Source organism: Hyperolius riggenbachi, chromosome 12, assembly GCF_040937935.1.
Source record: "Hyperolius riggenbachi isolate aHypRig1 chromosome 12, aHypRig1.pri, whole genome shotgun sequence".
NCBI classification, from domain to species: domain Eukaryota; kingdom Metazoa; phylum Chordata; class Amphibia; order Anura; family Hyperoliidae; genus Hyperolius; species Hyperolius riggenbachi.
Genome location: NC_090657.1, coordinates 162779847 through 162797448, shown reverse-complemented (window position 1 = coordinate 162797448; position 17602 = coordinate 162779847). Strand labels below are relative to the sequence as shown.

The 17602-nt window shown below is 43.7% G+C and overlaps 1 protein-coding gene across 1 annotated transcript in view; it reads right to left on the bottom strand.

The window, feature by feature from the left end:
* The window catches only part of LAMA5 (laminin subunit alpha 5), a 332936-nt gene that overhangs the window by 98173 nt on the left and 217161 nt on the right, over positions 1 to 17602 (bottom strand). Inside the window, exons 34-38 of the mRNA XM_068264501.1 lie at positions 8644 to 8852; positions 6665 to 6869; positions 5041 to 5185; positions 4393 to 4533; positions 1520 to 1681 (exon numbers count right to left, since the gene is read on the bottom strand). Of these exons, the coding sequence (XP_068120602.1) occupies positions 1520 to 1681; positions 4393 to 4533; positions 5041 to 5185; positions 6665 to 6869; positions 8644 to 8852 (862 nt within the window). The remainder of the gene's footprint in view (positions 1 to 1519; positions 1682 to 4392; positions 4534 to 5040; positions 5186 to 6664; positions 6870 to 8643; positions 8853 to 17602) is intronic.

The window sequence follows — 17602 nt, the reverse complement described above, 5'->3', positions numbered from 1 at the left end:
TCCAGAAAGTAATTATGTCCTCCTCCCTTTGACGAGTTTACACAGTGATCTAAGCCTGTTGTCTAGGTGATGTTTGATGTGGGAGGAAAAGTAAGCTGGGGTAGTATGGAGGGAGAGAAAATGAACACAGCGCTGGGTTAAAAATAATAGGAAGAAAAGGGCAGAAGTGATGTCACTTTTGACATCACAGAGAAACAGTAAAGATGGAAACCAGCAAAAATACGGTTTTCCTTTTTTCCATATCACATTTCTCCTACATTTGACAGTGAACACTAAATCCACAGGATAGGTATGCTTTTATTTTTTATATCTATTGGAAATCTGTCTGCATGTGTGGCCAGGCAATAGATCCTTCTTTGATCAGATGCAATACACTACACAATATATACATATGACTATGGTACAGACTAGATTGTGAGCTCCTTTGAGGCACAGTTAGTGACAAGACTATATATATACTCTGTACAGTGCTGCGGAAGATGTCGGCGCTATATGCTGTAAATACTAAATAATAATAATAAATGCCATCAGAGAGGGGTGTATCCAATGGTCGATCTGGTGGCAGATCAACTCATGTATGGCCACCTTTAAATGTATATAACTGACAACTGGAAAAACTCAGCTGTGCCCCCAAGATAACCTCTCAGATGCCCAGCTACACCCAGCCATAGGATGATCATCACCCAATCCTACCAGGCAGTTAGACTGGCCAGTGAGTGTGTGTTTGTACAACCTTCCCTCATCTGAAGCTCAACTGGCTGGTGAATAATGATTCACTGAAATTGATAATCACTACTGTATTCCCCTTTGAATTCAAGGTCCCTTGTTCCTTCCCTCATTTCCCCATAGAAATTAAATATTCACACCTCACTGGGAATTAACAATAATGCTCATTTAATTTCAAAGAACAATGCTGGTCTGATTGCGTGGGTCTAGCTGTCACCACGGGTGACGTTTAGCTTATAAGGTGACCCTAAAGTAAACTTGGGCAATATAACTTGAGCCTGTGATGGTAAAGTACATAATAAAAAAACTGTGTTAAAGTGGACCCAAATTATTATTATTATTTTCTGGCCAGCTCCTTTCTCTGGCCCCTCCCCCATGAATATGCTTTTTAGCTGTGGGCTGTCCAGGGCACTGCTACACGAGCAGAGCAGGATCATCCACCAGGCAACCTAGGCAGGTGCTTGGGGTCTAACAGGTGCCAAGGGGCCCATCTGCCACCTTCTTTGACCTCTCTTCACTGCATCTTACCAAAAGGACGACAAGGAGGGCCCAAAATCTACTAAGGTCCCGTTACATCGTAATTCATCTCTCCATGAGTCATGTGCATCCCCCCCTTCCATTTCTGGAAGTTCCTGCAAAGAGGGTGAGAGGAGCTTATCAGCTCCCAGCATGACTAGCACTGCACCTGGTGCCGTACTTTTTGGGCCCCAGTGCAGAGGCAACATCTATGCCCTTGTTAGTGTAACTAATGGAGAAGTAAGAGAATGATAGATAAAATGAGGCTGTAGCTGACCCGATCTCCGAGGTAGGTACGCGGTGCTTGCCAGTAGAATTCTTGGTAGACATCAGGAACGTCGTTCAGATCTGCCTCAACAAGGGCATCACTAGGTCGTTCCAAGATCTCCACTTCCTGGCGATCTCCTCCAATCAGAATCCATCCTCGCATATCGGTGAACTGTACAAAACACGGAACACATCGGTCACTGGGTGCAAGTACTGGAACAGCCAATACTCTTCCCCATGTGTGAAGTTACAGGCCACCCATTATCATTATAAGTCCCATCGCAAATAGAACATCTCTATGGTGTATCATTTATGTTAGCTCATTATCATTACCATCACTACAGAACATCACTATAGTGATCATCTATGACAGCTCCATAATCAACCATATTCTCAGGAACGCTTCCTAAATGGGTCTGTTACCGTTTGTCTAGCATGGAGAGCAACAGATGGGCTGGATGCAGAAATGTACTGACTTGTATACTAGCCCAACTATCTACTTTCAAGTAATATCGCCCATTAGTAGTGGTCAGTGGTATTCCGTACAGGCATAATAATAATAATAAAGGAAAAAAAAAAGATTTGCAATTCATCCTTACACTGCAGTGTTCCCCAACCCTGTCCTCAAGGCCCAGCAACAGTGCATGTTTTGTGGAAATCCACAGAGGTAGTTAATCAGCTCTGCTGATGCACTAATTACCTCACCTGTGATTGTGTGTGGATTTCTGCAAAACATGTACTGTTGGTGGGCCTTGAGGACAGTGTTGGAGAACGCTGCTTTAAAGGACCATTATCCTGAAAATGTGTAAAATTTTAAATACACGTGCATTAGTTGTACATTTGTTAAAGATTAAAATGCAGTATTAATTATTGTTTTCCTGCGTTCCTGTCACTTACAGTAGGCACTAGAAATGTGACAGATCTGACAGGTTAAGGACTAATTTATCTCCTCATGGGGAATGATCAGGAATGCCTTTATTTTCAAAAGCAGTCCCTGAATGGCAGTGGAGCCATCCAACTGCCAGAGTAGTGTGAACAGAAAGAGACTGGCTTTCCAACAACATTGTATGGGTCCTTTCCATACAGTGCTATTGAAAAGAATAAGGGTAATACTAAACATCCCCCATGAGGAGATGGGCTAGTCCAAAATCTGTCATACCTGTCAGATTTTTACTAGCTACTGTAAGTGGCAGCCCCATAGGAAAAAAAATAAATGTATAGAGCATTCAACTGTGGGACAAATGCACAACTAATACACGTATTTTAAATTTTACACATTTTCGAGATAGTTGTCCTTAAAGTATCTGGTTGTACACTGTTTATTCCACTATACACACGAAAACTTTAATTGCTATACACAGGTCAATATTTTTGACATATTCAATCACTTTCATCTACTGACCCCTAAATTTTGACCTTAAAGTGTACTAAAGATGAAATAAATTAAAAGATTTATACATACCTGGGGCTTCCTCCAGCCCCATCTGCATGGATCGCTCCCACGCTGCTGTCCTCAGCCGTCTGCAGCTTCGGTACCAGGTCCTGTAACTTTGGGCAGTCGCTGCCAGTCTGCGCAAGTGCGGTGCATTCTCTCCTTCTCTCTCTGGCAGATGTAATGTACGGCCCGTCTGTGAGTTGGGAGCAGGGCGAGCCAAATGATGGCCCTCCCTGCTGCCACAAAACCCCCGGTGGCGTTAAATACTATCCCCCCTCCGAGCCATCACAATTCTGAGGGAGAAGTCATTACCGTTATGCACATAAAATTGCTGCTATGGGATGTCTTTGATGCCCGTCAGTGAGTTCTGTGGCTGAAACCACCTGCTTCATACCGAGGATCCAGAAGACTGAGGATGGCAGCGTGGGAGCAATCCGTGCACATGGGGCTGGAGGAAACTCCAGGTATGTGTAAATCTTTTAATTTACTGTATATTCCGGAGTATAAGACGACTGGGTGTATAAGACGACCCCCCAACTTTTCCAGTTAAAATATAGAGTTTGTGATATACTCATCGTATAAGACTACCCCTCTTCCAACGTACACCAAATAAAAAAAAAATCATATACTGGTGCTGTACTGTATGTGGTATCCAGTATATAACAGTATATAGTCAACTGACTGGTTGGATTGGTGAACTCTCCCTCTCCCTAAGTGGATTGGTCAGCTCTCCCTGTCTCCGTTTATCAGAGCAGTATGGAAGAATAGATCACGCTGTGCCCATAAAATACGCCTCTTTCACCCCTCTGGCCCACCCTTGTATCCTATTTACCTCCCTCTCTGCCTCTCAGAACTCACCCATATGCGCCTGCGCCGCTTCACTACAGTCCTCAGCAGCAAGATCTGAGAGACGGTAACAGGATAGGGGGTATCACCCAGCATCAATGATACCCGGTGTATAAGACGACCCCTAACTTTTCAGAAGATTTTCAAGGGTTAAAAAGTAGTCTTACATGCAGGAATATACAGTACTTTACTCTGGTACACTTTAAAATGTGATCAATAAACTTTTGATCGACTCCAGGCAGCTTATTGGACAAAAGGGTGGTCAGGCACAATGGTACATTACCTTCAAGCACTACAACACTGTACTACACCAAGGTGAATGATGCTATAAGTAGCATTACAATCGGTTCCTAATATGATTTCTGATGGTGAAGATTGAGTGGGGGAAATCAATAACCACTACCCGATTGATTTTCCATTTTCCATACAAATGATTGTTTTTGTGAGTTGCAGTGCAATCACATGGTTTGGTTGTAACGTGTGGCCACTTTAACCATCTTTGACAATTATGTATGTAGCAAGTCAGTACACAGCAATGTGCTATCAGTACATGTACAATAAAGATTTGTTATTCCGTGTGCAGGGCTGCTGCAATGCTTTACCTGGGAGCGGTGCTTGGATGAGGTGTGGCAGCGGTCCGTGGCTCCGAAGCAGAAGCAACGGGTACAACCTTTGGCATTATCGGGATCCAGATAGAAAGTCCCCAGGCGGCAGCGGTCACAAGTGGGACCCTCAACATTTTCCTATAGGCGAGAATATGTTTACTGATTACATGCATGTTGCAGTATAACGTCAGTTATGTTTCTATACAATTAATTACATGCACGCCTATCCTATAGATGAAACTGTGACAGATGACATTGTATGAGAGACAGGTGACATTGCATCAGTGAAAAGTGACACTATATGAGAAGAGTGACAATGTATGAGTGGTAGGTGGCATTGTTTGAGTGACAGGTGACACTGTATGAGTGACAGATGAGAATGTATGAGAGACAGGTGACACCATACAAGAGACAGGTGACAATGTATGAGAGACAGGTGACACCATGTGAGAGACAGGTGACAGTGTATCAGTGAAAAGTGACACTGTATGAGAGACAGGTGACATTGAATAAGACAGGTGATACTCTATGAGACACAGGTGACATTGAATAAGACCGGTGACATTGTATGAGTGACAGGTGACATATGAGTGACTGGTGACATTGTAGGAGTGATAGGTGACAGTTGCAGTCAGGAGGCCTGACCTTGCACAGACACTGTCCGGATAGGGGGTCACATATGCTGGCTTCAGTCCCCGCCCGGTTGCAGTCACATGACTTGCAGTTGGGGTATCCGTAGAATCCAGGAGCACATTTCTCACATCGACGTCCCATAATGTTTGGTTTACACCTATGGGAAAAAACTCATTAAGGCAACATGAATAAGACCATCTATATTAATTGTTCCCTTTGATATCATTACTCCAGTGGCATTAATCACACATTAATTATTGCCTCGCAGAAAGGCGTTTGTCCAGAGGGTCTTGAGCTGCCAGAGGGGGAGTAAATAACTTAGCAGCTTTTATGTGTTTATCATGCATACCGTAATAAACTTTACAGCCTTGAGAGATCTTATATTGTACATGTAGTTGTGTCCCCGCATCATCTGTGGTTCAATACCAAGTGCAGCCCCCAAGTGTCTAATAACGTCACACAATCCACACAATGCACTGATGAGGCAAAGCCGGCATCTGTAACATTAACAGCTATTATGTCTCCTGAGGCAAATACAACATGCAGCCAATGAATTCACCAGAGTTCCATGCAAAAACACTCTACATCGGAAGAGATATCCGCTCCCAGCGATTTCATCTCTGAAAGTGCTTTCACTATCCGTACAGCACTGAACATCTCAGTGACTCAAGTCTAATTCAACTACCACGGATTTAAATCTTTCTAAATAACTTTTAAGAGAATAATTAAAGAGGAACGATAAAGAAACTGTCCTTCTGTAAAGCCCACATACCTAAAGAGCTTTTAGCCAGCAACAACAGAAAGCTTTTCAGAGGTTTCTGATCACAGCTTGTGTGAAAGGAATGCTTTGTTTATCAGCTTTTTGTAACAGCTTGTGTCAGTGTCAGGGCTAGAGCTGTACCATGTAGATAGGCTCCACTTCTCTGTCACTATTCCCAGAGGAATGATTTACTGTTTGTTTCTGCACTGCTCACACATACACACTGCTTTCTCACAGATCATATGAGACCAGTTAAGCTACTCTCATATATATTTCATATTTCAGTCAGGTATTCTTTTTCTATTGGTATTAGTTGTGTGTTCCAGTGGATAAACACCTAAGCGCTAATATCAGCTAAGTATATTACTAACGCAAACCTGTAGAGAAAATAAACTTAGATAATTAGGGGGTAAGGGGGTGGGAGAGACAGTGAATGATTTTTAGTGTAGCTGCAAGCTGGGCTTGCTAACAGCTCTTTTTGAGATTTTGCTCTTGATATTTCCTGATGAAGTGGGAACCTGGTCCTGAGAAACGTGTCACATTCTATGAGAGTTGTTTTCTGGAATATTAAACATAACACTTTTTATTTCACTCTTGAGTGTTTTCCGCGATAGGTGATAATTTCATACAGTTCCCAGTATGATAATCAAATGATAAATATAAAGCAGAGATGTAATTGTGTACATCAGATTTCATACAGGACATCCTGATGGCGATGAGCAGATAGTGTCAGGCTGCTGTTACATGTCATATAGGGAATAGCGGAAACACAAAACCTGGCACAGCACTATGGAAGACTATATATAATAATACATTCCCTGTGAAAGAAGGATCAGGTTCTGTGTGATGCGTCAGGCACACCGCGCTGTCACTTACGTGCATTGTCCCGTCTCGATGTCACAGCTGGGCTCAGTAACATTCTGCAGTCCGATTCTGGAACAATCACACTCCTCACAGCCAACCAATGGATGACATCCAAATGTTTGCGGCTGACAAGCGGTGCAGTCCGGTTTCACTGTACGGGGCGGGCAGATGCACTGTCCAGTCACCTCGTCACACAGGCGCGATCCACACTCACAGGCTGCAAGACAGAACACGCTGCTCACCGATTGGCTCTTACTTACACAAATATAAGCAGTATCTTTGCTCTGCTACAAATCTTACTTGTTTGGCTAATGATCTCTGCTACGTATCGCATGCATAACTTAAAAGGACCCTGAAGTGTGAGACATATGGAAACTGCCATATTTATTTTCTTTTAAACAATACCAGTTGCTTGGCTGTCTAGCTGATCTTTCTGGTCATCAGTGTCTGAATCACACACCTGAAACAAGCATGCAGCTAATCTTGCCAGATTTGTCATTGACATCTGAACAGCCTGCTTGGTCAAGGTCTATTTTGAGGCAGAGGATCAGCAGGACAGCCAGGCAATATGCATTATTTAAAAGTAAATAAACATGTCAGCCTCCATATCCCTCTCACCTCAGGTTACCTGTAACCACTTCACATTCCATACGTTGCTGACAATTTTGGCATGTCAGCTCTGTCACTATTGATATAGCAATAACTATTTTTTGGGAATACTTAATGCCATCAGAGCGATACATATATTGTTTTTTCAGGACTATCTAGGCTTTTTTTTAAAGAATTGTTTAGTTTCATATGCATTTTACCGGGGAAAATTTGGCGTAAAATGCCAAATAAATTTGCTTTTCATTTTTTTCTGAGCTTAAAAAACATCTCAAAATATATTATTTGGCTTGGCCTGGTTAAAATGATACCACATACAGTATGCCATATTTAATCACTAGTTGTGCATGTGGCGTACCATTATCACTAGCCTGTGCGCTGTAGCAATTGGCTGCAGTTGCTAGGACACACACTTTCGGGACCCCAGTGCTGTACAGATCTATTGCTAGGCAACAGCACAGCGATCCATCTATAAAGTGTTGGGTCCCTGAATTGTTGCCCTAGTGATCATATTTGATTACTTTGGATGTCAACTATTACAGGGATCCAGGAATCTTACAGCCAAGTGTAGGTGACATAAGGGCTTAATTAGTTAGGTAGGGGTTAACACTTCACTGTAATATAACTTTTTTTGTGGGACAGTGCCAGTTAAATTTAAAAAAAAAAAAAACTTTAAAGAGACACTGAAGCAAATTTTTTTTTTTTTTTATATATAATGAATTGGTTGTGTAGTACAGATAATTACTAGAACATTAATAGCAAAGAAAATATTCTCATATTTGTATTTTCAGTTATATAGTGTATTTTATAACAGTGCATCATTCTCTAATATTTGCAGTTTACACACTACTCGGCATTCTAAATGATTTTACAGAGCAGGCCAGTGAACTATTGACCTGTCCTCTGGAGAGAAAAATAAAATTTAAGATAACAAGCTTCAGAAGACAGAGCTCTCTGCGACTTTGAAAGTGGTGGAGCTCAATGGCTTTTTTGCATACATAACAACTGGAGTTTCTTAACTCTTCCTGTACTGGAAACAATATTAGACTTATGTCTCTGCTGCTAATGTTTTATTTCTTAGCTGTACTACACATACAAATCATTATATCATAATTTTTTTTTCGCTTCAAAGTCTCTTTAAAAATAAAATTTTAACTTTTTTTTAAAGAATGATTACTGCAGCAGCAATCATTTACTTTTGGACAAATGCACGTGCGTTGCTTGAGTGCTGGTGACAGTGATGAGCATGTGCACACGCGGGAGTGTGGAGGCAGAACATTTTCACAGATGCACTCTTTTGCATAGAGAATCTACGTCCAAATACAGGAAATACAGAACAAATGCTGATAACACAGTGGAAAGTTTCACACGTCCCAACAACTCACGTCTGCAGTCCGGGAACCCCCAGAATCCTGTAGCACAGCGGGAGCAATCTCTTCCAATCACATTGGTCCTGCATGTGCATTGCCCGCCGTATGGCTCGCAGCTCGTGCCCACAGAGCCGGCCTCGTGGCAGTTACAGGACTGGGCACCGTTGTTGTAGAAGAGCGACAAGGAGATGGCGGCATCCCGGCAGAATTTAGAGGAGGCGGAGCTAGTGGTAAAACACATGGAGAATATCAGGCATCGCAAAAAAAAAAAAAAAAAAAAAAAAAGGTTTTATCTCTCAATACACTTAAAGAACCCTTCCAAGATTTATAATTATAAAACTTTTATGGTCACCAGTTTGCCCCGTTGCTTCAAAATCTCAGAAGAAAGCGCTGGGATACATTGGGGTGGGTCCCATTTATTACTTTGAGGCTGCAGAGTGGGGTGTGGATGCAGAGTGGGCGTGACCAAGACTAACATGGTGCTTGCAAAGCTGCACAAGTCTGGAAATCAGACCAATCAATAAAGAAGGGGGACTAAGTGTAAAGCTTCATACACATGCTAAATATTCACAGCGGAAGTGGCTAGCTAGGTCTGCCTTGTTCCCTAATGCCCCTTGACTCATCAGCATCTGATCTGTCTAGTGCATAGACTCGGCTGAGAACTGGTCGAGGGGCCTTTGTAGTGACAAAGCAGGATACCCATCTAGTTTATATAACGGACATTTTGTTTTAAATTAGCTCCATTTGGTGATGTATAAATCATTTCAGTTAGAAGAAGGCCACAAAATGCGTACGTGTTCAGGGACACTGGCTGTTCTTGAGCATGTCCTAATAGTAAATTTACCGTTATTTTGCAATGTCCTAGCTTCCTTGACTTTTAGTGGAAAAGGGGCCCCAAGGACAGATTTAGACAAGTGATGTGTTGTCCAGACTGGACCACTTCCCCTTGTGACCTTAAACAGAAGGTTGAGTAAGAGAACAGTGGGTGGTGAAACTCATTATAATATGGGTGGAGAGTTCTAAGAATTAAATGTTAACTGCTTCATGTCTGCACTGATTATTGAACTGTGATTGGTTTTTGTAACACTGATGGACATCCTGAACTGCCCAGAGGCATGTATATTTTTGCATAACTGTAACTGATAAAAGTCATTGTAACTAGTGAAATTGTAGCATTTGTCTCCTACACATGCCTCATCAACAAGCTTCTTGATGACAAATAAACGAGTTGTCCTTTTAAGAGGTGTGCCTTGAGTCATTACTGTCAGTATATAACTTTGACAGTTTTGGTGGAGAAACGCGGGCAATGAACGATTGACTTTGTGGCACACCTCTGGAGGGACCCTGGACATCTTGAGGAGCGGAACCTTGGAGAAACAGCCGTGGAGAGGTCCAGATATCAAATCCTTAAACAGCGCTGTACCAGGTGAGACTTGATCACCTACTTGATATTTGCACCTCCCTGCTGGTTGCAACCCTACTCCGCTCAGCAGGGTTTCCGTGAGGATCTCCCATGACAACGGTCTCCTGATATGTGGTATGTCATCTTCTATTTCTTACTCTGTACCCTGTATGCATACCGTCTCTTTCTTCTGATTAACTTGGTGCTTGAGATTTAACATGTGTTATTCATGCCGTCTGTCTGCTGTGATTAACTTAGTGCATGGAATCTGACTTAGTTGCTATTGTATGGAGTATAGTGTTGTGTGAGTAACTAGAATTCATTACAATAGTATATGATATGTGGATTCATGCTGAGTAATGTCATATTTCTGAAGAGAACATTCTATGTGGTATCCGGAGTATTGGGAGTCGACGGTGGAGAGCCGATCTAGATTATAAACTCTGTGAGTCAGCATACTATTGTGTGCATAGCCCTGTGGTGCTGCAACACACAGTAATCACACAGGATACACACTGTGGAGAAAGTTTTCAGAAGGAAACCACAGGTTGAAAATCTATAGACCGTGGTCATAATTCATAGACAGAGGGGAGATTCGCTTCCTTCAAAGCAGAGAACTTGTAGGCTGGCTCTCCCCTGAGACAACATAACGTTGGATGGGATACTTGTAGCAGGGAGATTGAACATATGTTTGAACTTATGGTGATGTGTAATGGTGTTTTATTGTCTGCAAGGTACCTAGTGTGTGCAGCTCAGAGATAACTGTATTTGACTAAGTGTTCTCTTATATGTGTAGGCAACTGTTTTCTCCTTCCCAACAAACACCAAGGTGGAATACACATTAAATTACGTCACACTACATAAAGTATAGTGGGGCTCATCGGGGGGGCCTACTTAATTGGCGTGTGGAAGGGAGAAAACTAAACTTGCCTGAACTATGCTGTTTTTGTACTAACCTCTACAAACATTTTAGAGTGTGCCCAGAGTGTCTCATATCATTGGAAAAAGTACCCAGTATAGTTGAATATTTGATCAGGAGGAGAGTGACCTGCGGCACCCCCAATATCTCTCTAGACAGATACAGGCCAATTGTAATAAGGCCCTATGTGCCACGCCTCCCAGGCAGCACTCAATTCCCCTTATAGTCAACACCCTGGGAGTGTGCAGAATTGGGTCTTGAATACCAGACAAAGCCTGAAATAGTCGCTCAGCATTATATTCTTCTGTCAAAATTAGTCGCCCCCTGGGGCCTCCCAATCCCTCAACTATTAAGAGAGGGTGGGGCAGGGACTAGACAACTCAGAATAATCAGACAATTCTGAGGATCTGGAATTAGAATGTGGTATGTTCTGGTATGTTTTATAACTTTTTTCTGTGTGCATACCGTGTCTTTTTGTTAACTAGCTTGCTGTTTGAAAAATATAGAGAATAAGCATAAGTGATATATTACTGTGCTGCAGTTTCTGATGTAAATGTGTGAATGACTCATGCCATTTGTGTTCTAAGCATCGCCTCAGGATACATACTGTTGAGACACTTCGGACATCCCTAATAGAACTTTAGAGCAAAATAGGATTCTTAATTAGTATCGCTGACTATCAGTAATGTTAGTAAATTAACATATAGGGACACGAAGTGTTCTCGGCAGGGTGTAATCTGAAAATAAGGTCAAACTGTGTTGTTCCTATCAAGTTTCTGTTGCATATAGTGAAAGTATTTTGTTGGTCAAGATATAGGTGTTTACACTTAGTGCTGATCATTGTGTTCACCAGTATATGTTGGTGGGTCGTTTTCTCCTTTCCATTGATCACCTTAATAGCATAAAATATCAGTGATACATCGCGGTGGAAGGCATTTAGCCAGCCAGTCACTGCGGTGCGCTGGGATGATGAATGGAGAGGAGGAGAGTGAATTTACCAGCTTTGTGTCCGGCTTGTACAACACTGTATAAGAAATTTTACACATGTCCTGAGTGCCTAACACCGTTACGAAAAATATCTAGTATTGTTGGTTATTTGGTCAGAGGAAGAATAACCTGTGGTATCCCAAACACCTTTCTAGATAAACGTAAGCCAGTTGTGATAGAATCTTACAAGCCACCTGGCTCGCTGCAGCCACCAGTCAGCTATACATTTCCTTTGTATTCAGCACCCTGGGAGTGCAGCGAATTAGGCATTAAATTTCGGCCAGTGCTGAATGCACCCTGGAACCTATCCAATCCTCAGATACCAGGGGAACAGGCACAGGACTCAGAAAGCTCAGAGGAATCTGACGAGTTTGAGAGTCTGCCAATAATTGCTCCCTGCCACCGCCCTATCCCACAGGTGCAGGAAAGTGTTGAGCGCTATCTGAGGGTTAGACGGGCTCAAATAACTCAAAAACCCGAAAATCTGTAAAAATGAACTCTGCATAAATTACTCTGCATAAATTACTGGCTAAACTGGTGATGCCACTAGCAGGTTTCTTCCTTTGACTAAATGACCATAGAATATACGCCCTATTCTGAGCAAAGCTGTGGTGTGTGGACTTATGGGTTTGCTGTTGCAGCCTGCGCTGTGGTGTTTCTAGTGGTTTCCTGGTGTTATTGTCGCTGGAGGGAGTTGTGTTGTCCTGATTTGGTTGAAGTATACGGAACCAGGGCTGAGTCAGAGAGAGCATTGAGGTTCGGTTTTGGTATCAGGGCATCAGGAGAGCAAACCCAGTGCCACTTCAGAGAAGAGCCCAATCAGTTAGACTCGGTCAGTTGCCATTCAATAGAGATTGTAGATGGTGGTGTCGAGGTTAGTCCATCGGGAGGGGACCCTCTATCAGACCAAGCCAGTGAAGGGTCCACTCAGCCAGATCTAAGTGTTTGTCACCCGCACAATTATTGCAGTTTGGATTTCACAGGGTTGGCAATGTTCACCAGACCAATGCCTACTGGGCAACAGTAAAGGATCGGGTGACCTGTTGGGCAGCAAGGACAAACATAAAACCTTGCTGTTTGCCAGACCACGTGAGACAGTGTGACTATTGTGACTCCCTCTACTATGTGCTGGAGTGAGCACAATATTGCTGAATAACAAACATAAAACCTTGCTGCTTGCCAGACCACGTGAGACAGTGTGACTATTGTGACTCCCTCTACTATGTGCTGGAGTGAGCACAATATTGCTGAATAACAAACATAAAACCTTGCTGTTTGCCAGACCACGTGAGACAGTGTGACTATTGTGACTCCCTCTACTATGTGCTGGAGTGAGCACAATATTGCTGAATAACAAACATAAAACCTTGCTGCTTGCCAGACCACGTGAGACAGTGTGACTATTGTGACTCCCTCTACTATGTGCTGGAGTGAGCACAATAGTGCTGAATAACATCAGTAAAACCTTGCTGACCCTTGTGAAAATCAACAGAGGGGTGACGGGATTGGCTGACTCCAGTGTGCTTAGTGGTTCACACGGTAGCAACAGGGAGAGAACCTGTTGCTCAAGTTGCTCCCAGGCGAAACCAGAGATTGGCCATCTCTGGTGTGAGAATTGCTTGGAATTCAAGGGGAACACATAGTCCATACTATGGGGAATTCAATTGCTCAGAAGCGAGCGTCAAATCGCGGTGAGCCGCAGCATTTGACGCCGCGAGAAGAGATGTGTAGCAAGTATGGACCGTGGGTCTCCCGATACTTGGAGGACTGGGAGCGATGGACTAACCAGAAATATGCCAGAAAGGGAACTTTTAAACCAAAGGTGTGGGAAAATTTGTGGGATGTCCACAGGGTAAGGATGACTCGCCCAAACGAGCGAGAAGCATGGAGTAGGTGGATGATGGAGGCGATTCGCCGATCCGAAGACGTCACCATCATGACAGTAAAACAATCAGGCACAGGAGGGTCACCACAGCTAGAAGATGAGGGGACTGAAGACACTGATGTGCTGGATATGGGAGCACACCAGGCTTGGACAGCACTTATGTCCGGGTCTTCTCGTAGGCGGACTGATAAGGCCGTGTCTCGGCATGTGAAATACAGAGCTGCTGCAGAAGCTCTTGATGACAGTGCTGACACACGGCCACCAGTTGATCTCACTAGGAAAGAGGAAGTACAGGCACACAGCGACAACAGACAGCTAACGCAGACCTCATTAGAGACAACACACAGTAGCAGTGACAGGCTGGCCCACATACAACCTGACAGAGAGAGAGATGACTCTACATCTGTATGCCAATCCTCGTTGTATTCAGGACTGACTAATGAGTTAAACAAACCCACAGCTCCTACACAGCTAAGGGAGGAAACACCACCACCAGCGTATAGAACAAGTAAAGTAGTAGGGAGTATTCCCCATGGATATACCCCAGCCCCATATGACAGGCCACTTCCCCTTCAGCATATGTTGAATGGTAGTCCATATTTGCCCCTTTGTGGGCGAATGCCAACTCATATTGATGGTGCTAGCAATTACCCCTGGCAGTTCCAACTGTCACCCCTGGCTTACCCCTCAGTTCCATCCCAGATAAGCAATGAATCTAGTTTCTGTTATGCTCCACTATCCTCACAATCCACTAGCATGGTGAGACTACCAAGCTTGCCATCACCTGGGTGGCAACAACATCTGAGCCACTACAACCCAGGAGGGGAGGTGGCACCCCCTCTCATTGATCTTGAATCTACACCCACACCCATCCCTGGGAATGGAGGTATGGAAATGGCCCACCCTGGTGGTCTAAGCGGCACTTTTCAAGGCACTTTACAGTTAAATCCACATACAATCCCTTTAACACCGCAGCAACAGCCAGGCAACACCAACAGCCAGCCATGCAGGGTAAGTGACACTAACCCTTTTAAAAATGACATAAGTTTCCTCAATCAACCACAGATACAGCAAACTTCAAGTAGGCCAAGGAGCAGTGTCAACCTGTCACGATCTCCTGCTGCTCCTAGTTGGAAAGAGGGTCCTCATTCACTTGAGCTTTTATTCCCTGTTAGAGAGCAAGTGCTATCAGATAATCAGGGTAACCAGACAGGTACTGTTAGACACCATATACCCTGGACTCCCGCAGAAATGAAGGGACTCCTGAGTACCATACCCCATCCAAGAACTGATCCAGCTAAGTTTGCAAAGGAAATAGTAGATACTCAGACATGCTACAAAGCTACATGGGGTGACATGTTCCAAATTATCAAACGAGTGTGTGGGGAGGGGGATCTTGAGGAAGTAGTCAGCAAAACATTTATCCCAAGGGAGGTAGCACAGGACTCAATTGAGGAGGGACACTTTTGGACAAGTGCCCTTGCCACATTGATCAAAACTGTTTACCCCCCTCAATCATGGTCCAATGTATCCTCTGTGACCCAAGCTGCAAATGAGGATTGCATGGCTTATTACAATAAGTTTAAACAAGCAATCGAATCAGCTGGGTGTAACATCACTAGTGAAGACCTTAAACCAGTGGTACTGCATAATTTCATGACAGGGCTGAAAGGTAAAATTCGAGAAAAATTGATGATTGCCAATCCAGATTGGAGAGACAAACCACTCTCCTCTTTGTTATCTCTGGCTACAGCCATAGAGAGAAACATACTGGATGCAGAGGGAAGAAAGCCTCAGAAAATTTGTATTGTAAGTGGAGGGGATGAATTGAGGGAGACACAAAGGGAGCCACCCCCACCCCGTAGGCGACTACGGGTGTGCTATAGATGTGGGGACCCAGGACATCTCATCAAACAGTGTAACTACACACCTCAGGGAAAGCGTAACATGACACAGAGGAATAAGGACACTGACATAGTGCCCGACTCTGCATCTGACTGACTAACCGCTCTGCCTGTCATTTCCACCACAGGCAAAGGAAATGCTTATGTGGAAATGAAGCTTAATGACCAAACTGTAAATTGTCTTTTAGATACAGGAGCCTCACGATCAGTGCTGCGATCTAATGAAATTGAACTACCCATACAAGGTTCCACAAATGCTGTGGGACTAGGAGGTATTACATACCCATTGTTAGAAACAGTGCCCACAAAAATACAAATTGGGCCTTTTCATACTGAAGCCTCCCTATTGTTGAGTGATTCTGTTCCCTGCAACTTGCTGGGAAAAGACTTACTCACCCAGATGAGAGCACAAATATCTTTCACCGAAAATGGAGTGGAAGTGACCATACCCTCAGTGTCTGAAACACAGCTTGACCCTGTTAGAGAAACCTGGGATAGCATCATTGCCCTTTGTTCCTTAGTCCAGCGTACAGGGACAGAAGAAAGTTTACCAAGTGATTTGTCAGAAATAGTGAACCCTGAGGTATGGTCAAAGGAGGGAAAGATAGGATTCATGATAAACAGTTCACCAGTTAAAATAAAATTGAAACCAAACTCAGCTATCCCGAGATTGCCCCAATATCCTTTAAAAATGGCTCAAATGGATGGGATCAGGGATCAGATAAAGCATTACCTCAAAGAAGGTATCTTGGTGAAGACTACTTCACCTGCACAGACCCCATTGTATCCGGTGAAGAAGAAAACTGGAATCCAGTACCGAATGGTTCAGGATTTACGCGCAGTAAATAAAATAATTCAAGAAGATACCCCTGTTGTCCCAAACCCACATACCATCTTGGGGAACATTAAGCCCTCCAATAAGTGTTTCACCGTGGTCGATTTGAAAGATGCGTACTTCACTGTGCCACTGCACCCAGATAGCCAGTACCTTTTTGCTTTTGTTTTTGAGGGTCAGCAGTACACGTGGACCAGGCTGCCGCAAGGTATGGTATCCAGCCCGAATGAATACAGTAGAGCAATGAAAGAATGCTTGGACAGGTGGGTTTGCCCAGAGGGAATTACACTTCTAAGTTATGTAGATGACATTTTGATCGGGGCAGATGATGAGGAAAAATGTATGCTTGCAACCATGTCACTTCTTAATCACCTCGGAGAGGAAGGATGCAGAGTTTCTCCCTCTAAGTTGCAATACAACAAAGACAGGGTGGTATTCCTTGGACATTGCATATCCCAAGGTAAAAAACACTTGACCCTAGACCGCAAGAAAGCTATACTGAGCTCAAAGATGCCTGAGAATGCTAGACAGCTCAGGGCCTTCCTGGGATTAGTGGGATTCTGCAGACAATGGATTCCAAACATGTCCGAAATATGCAAACCTCTCTACCAATCAGTAAATGTTCAGGGGAAGCTAGAACTCACAACAGAACAGCAGGTGGCACTTGAAACTTTAAAGAACCTGATCAGTGAAGCTCCTGCTTTAGGACTTCCTGATTACGCAAAAGGGTTCAAGTTGTTTTGCCATGAGTCGGGAGGGCAAGCATCAGGGGTCCTCACACAAGACCATGGGGGAAAGAATAAGCCAGTGGGCTACTTCAGTTGCCAATTGGATTCAGTAGTGGCGGCCATGGCACCATGTGTTAGGGCTGTGGCGGCTGCTGCTGAACTACTGTCAAAAACGGCAGACATCGTGCTAGGAAGCCCCCTTGAACTTCTAGTTCCCCATGAGGTTCATGCAGTGATGCAGAACCTGACCACCAAACATATGTCAACTGCCAGGTTGACCAAATATGAGTTGGCCTTGCTCACACCTTCAAACA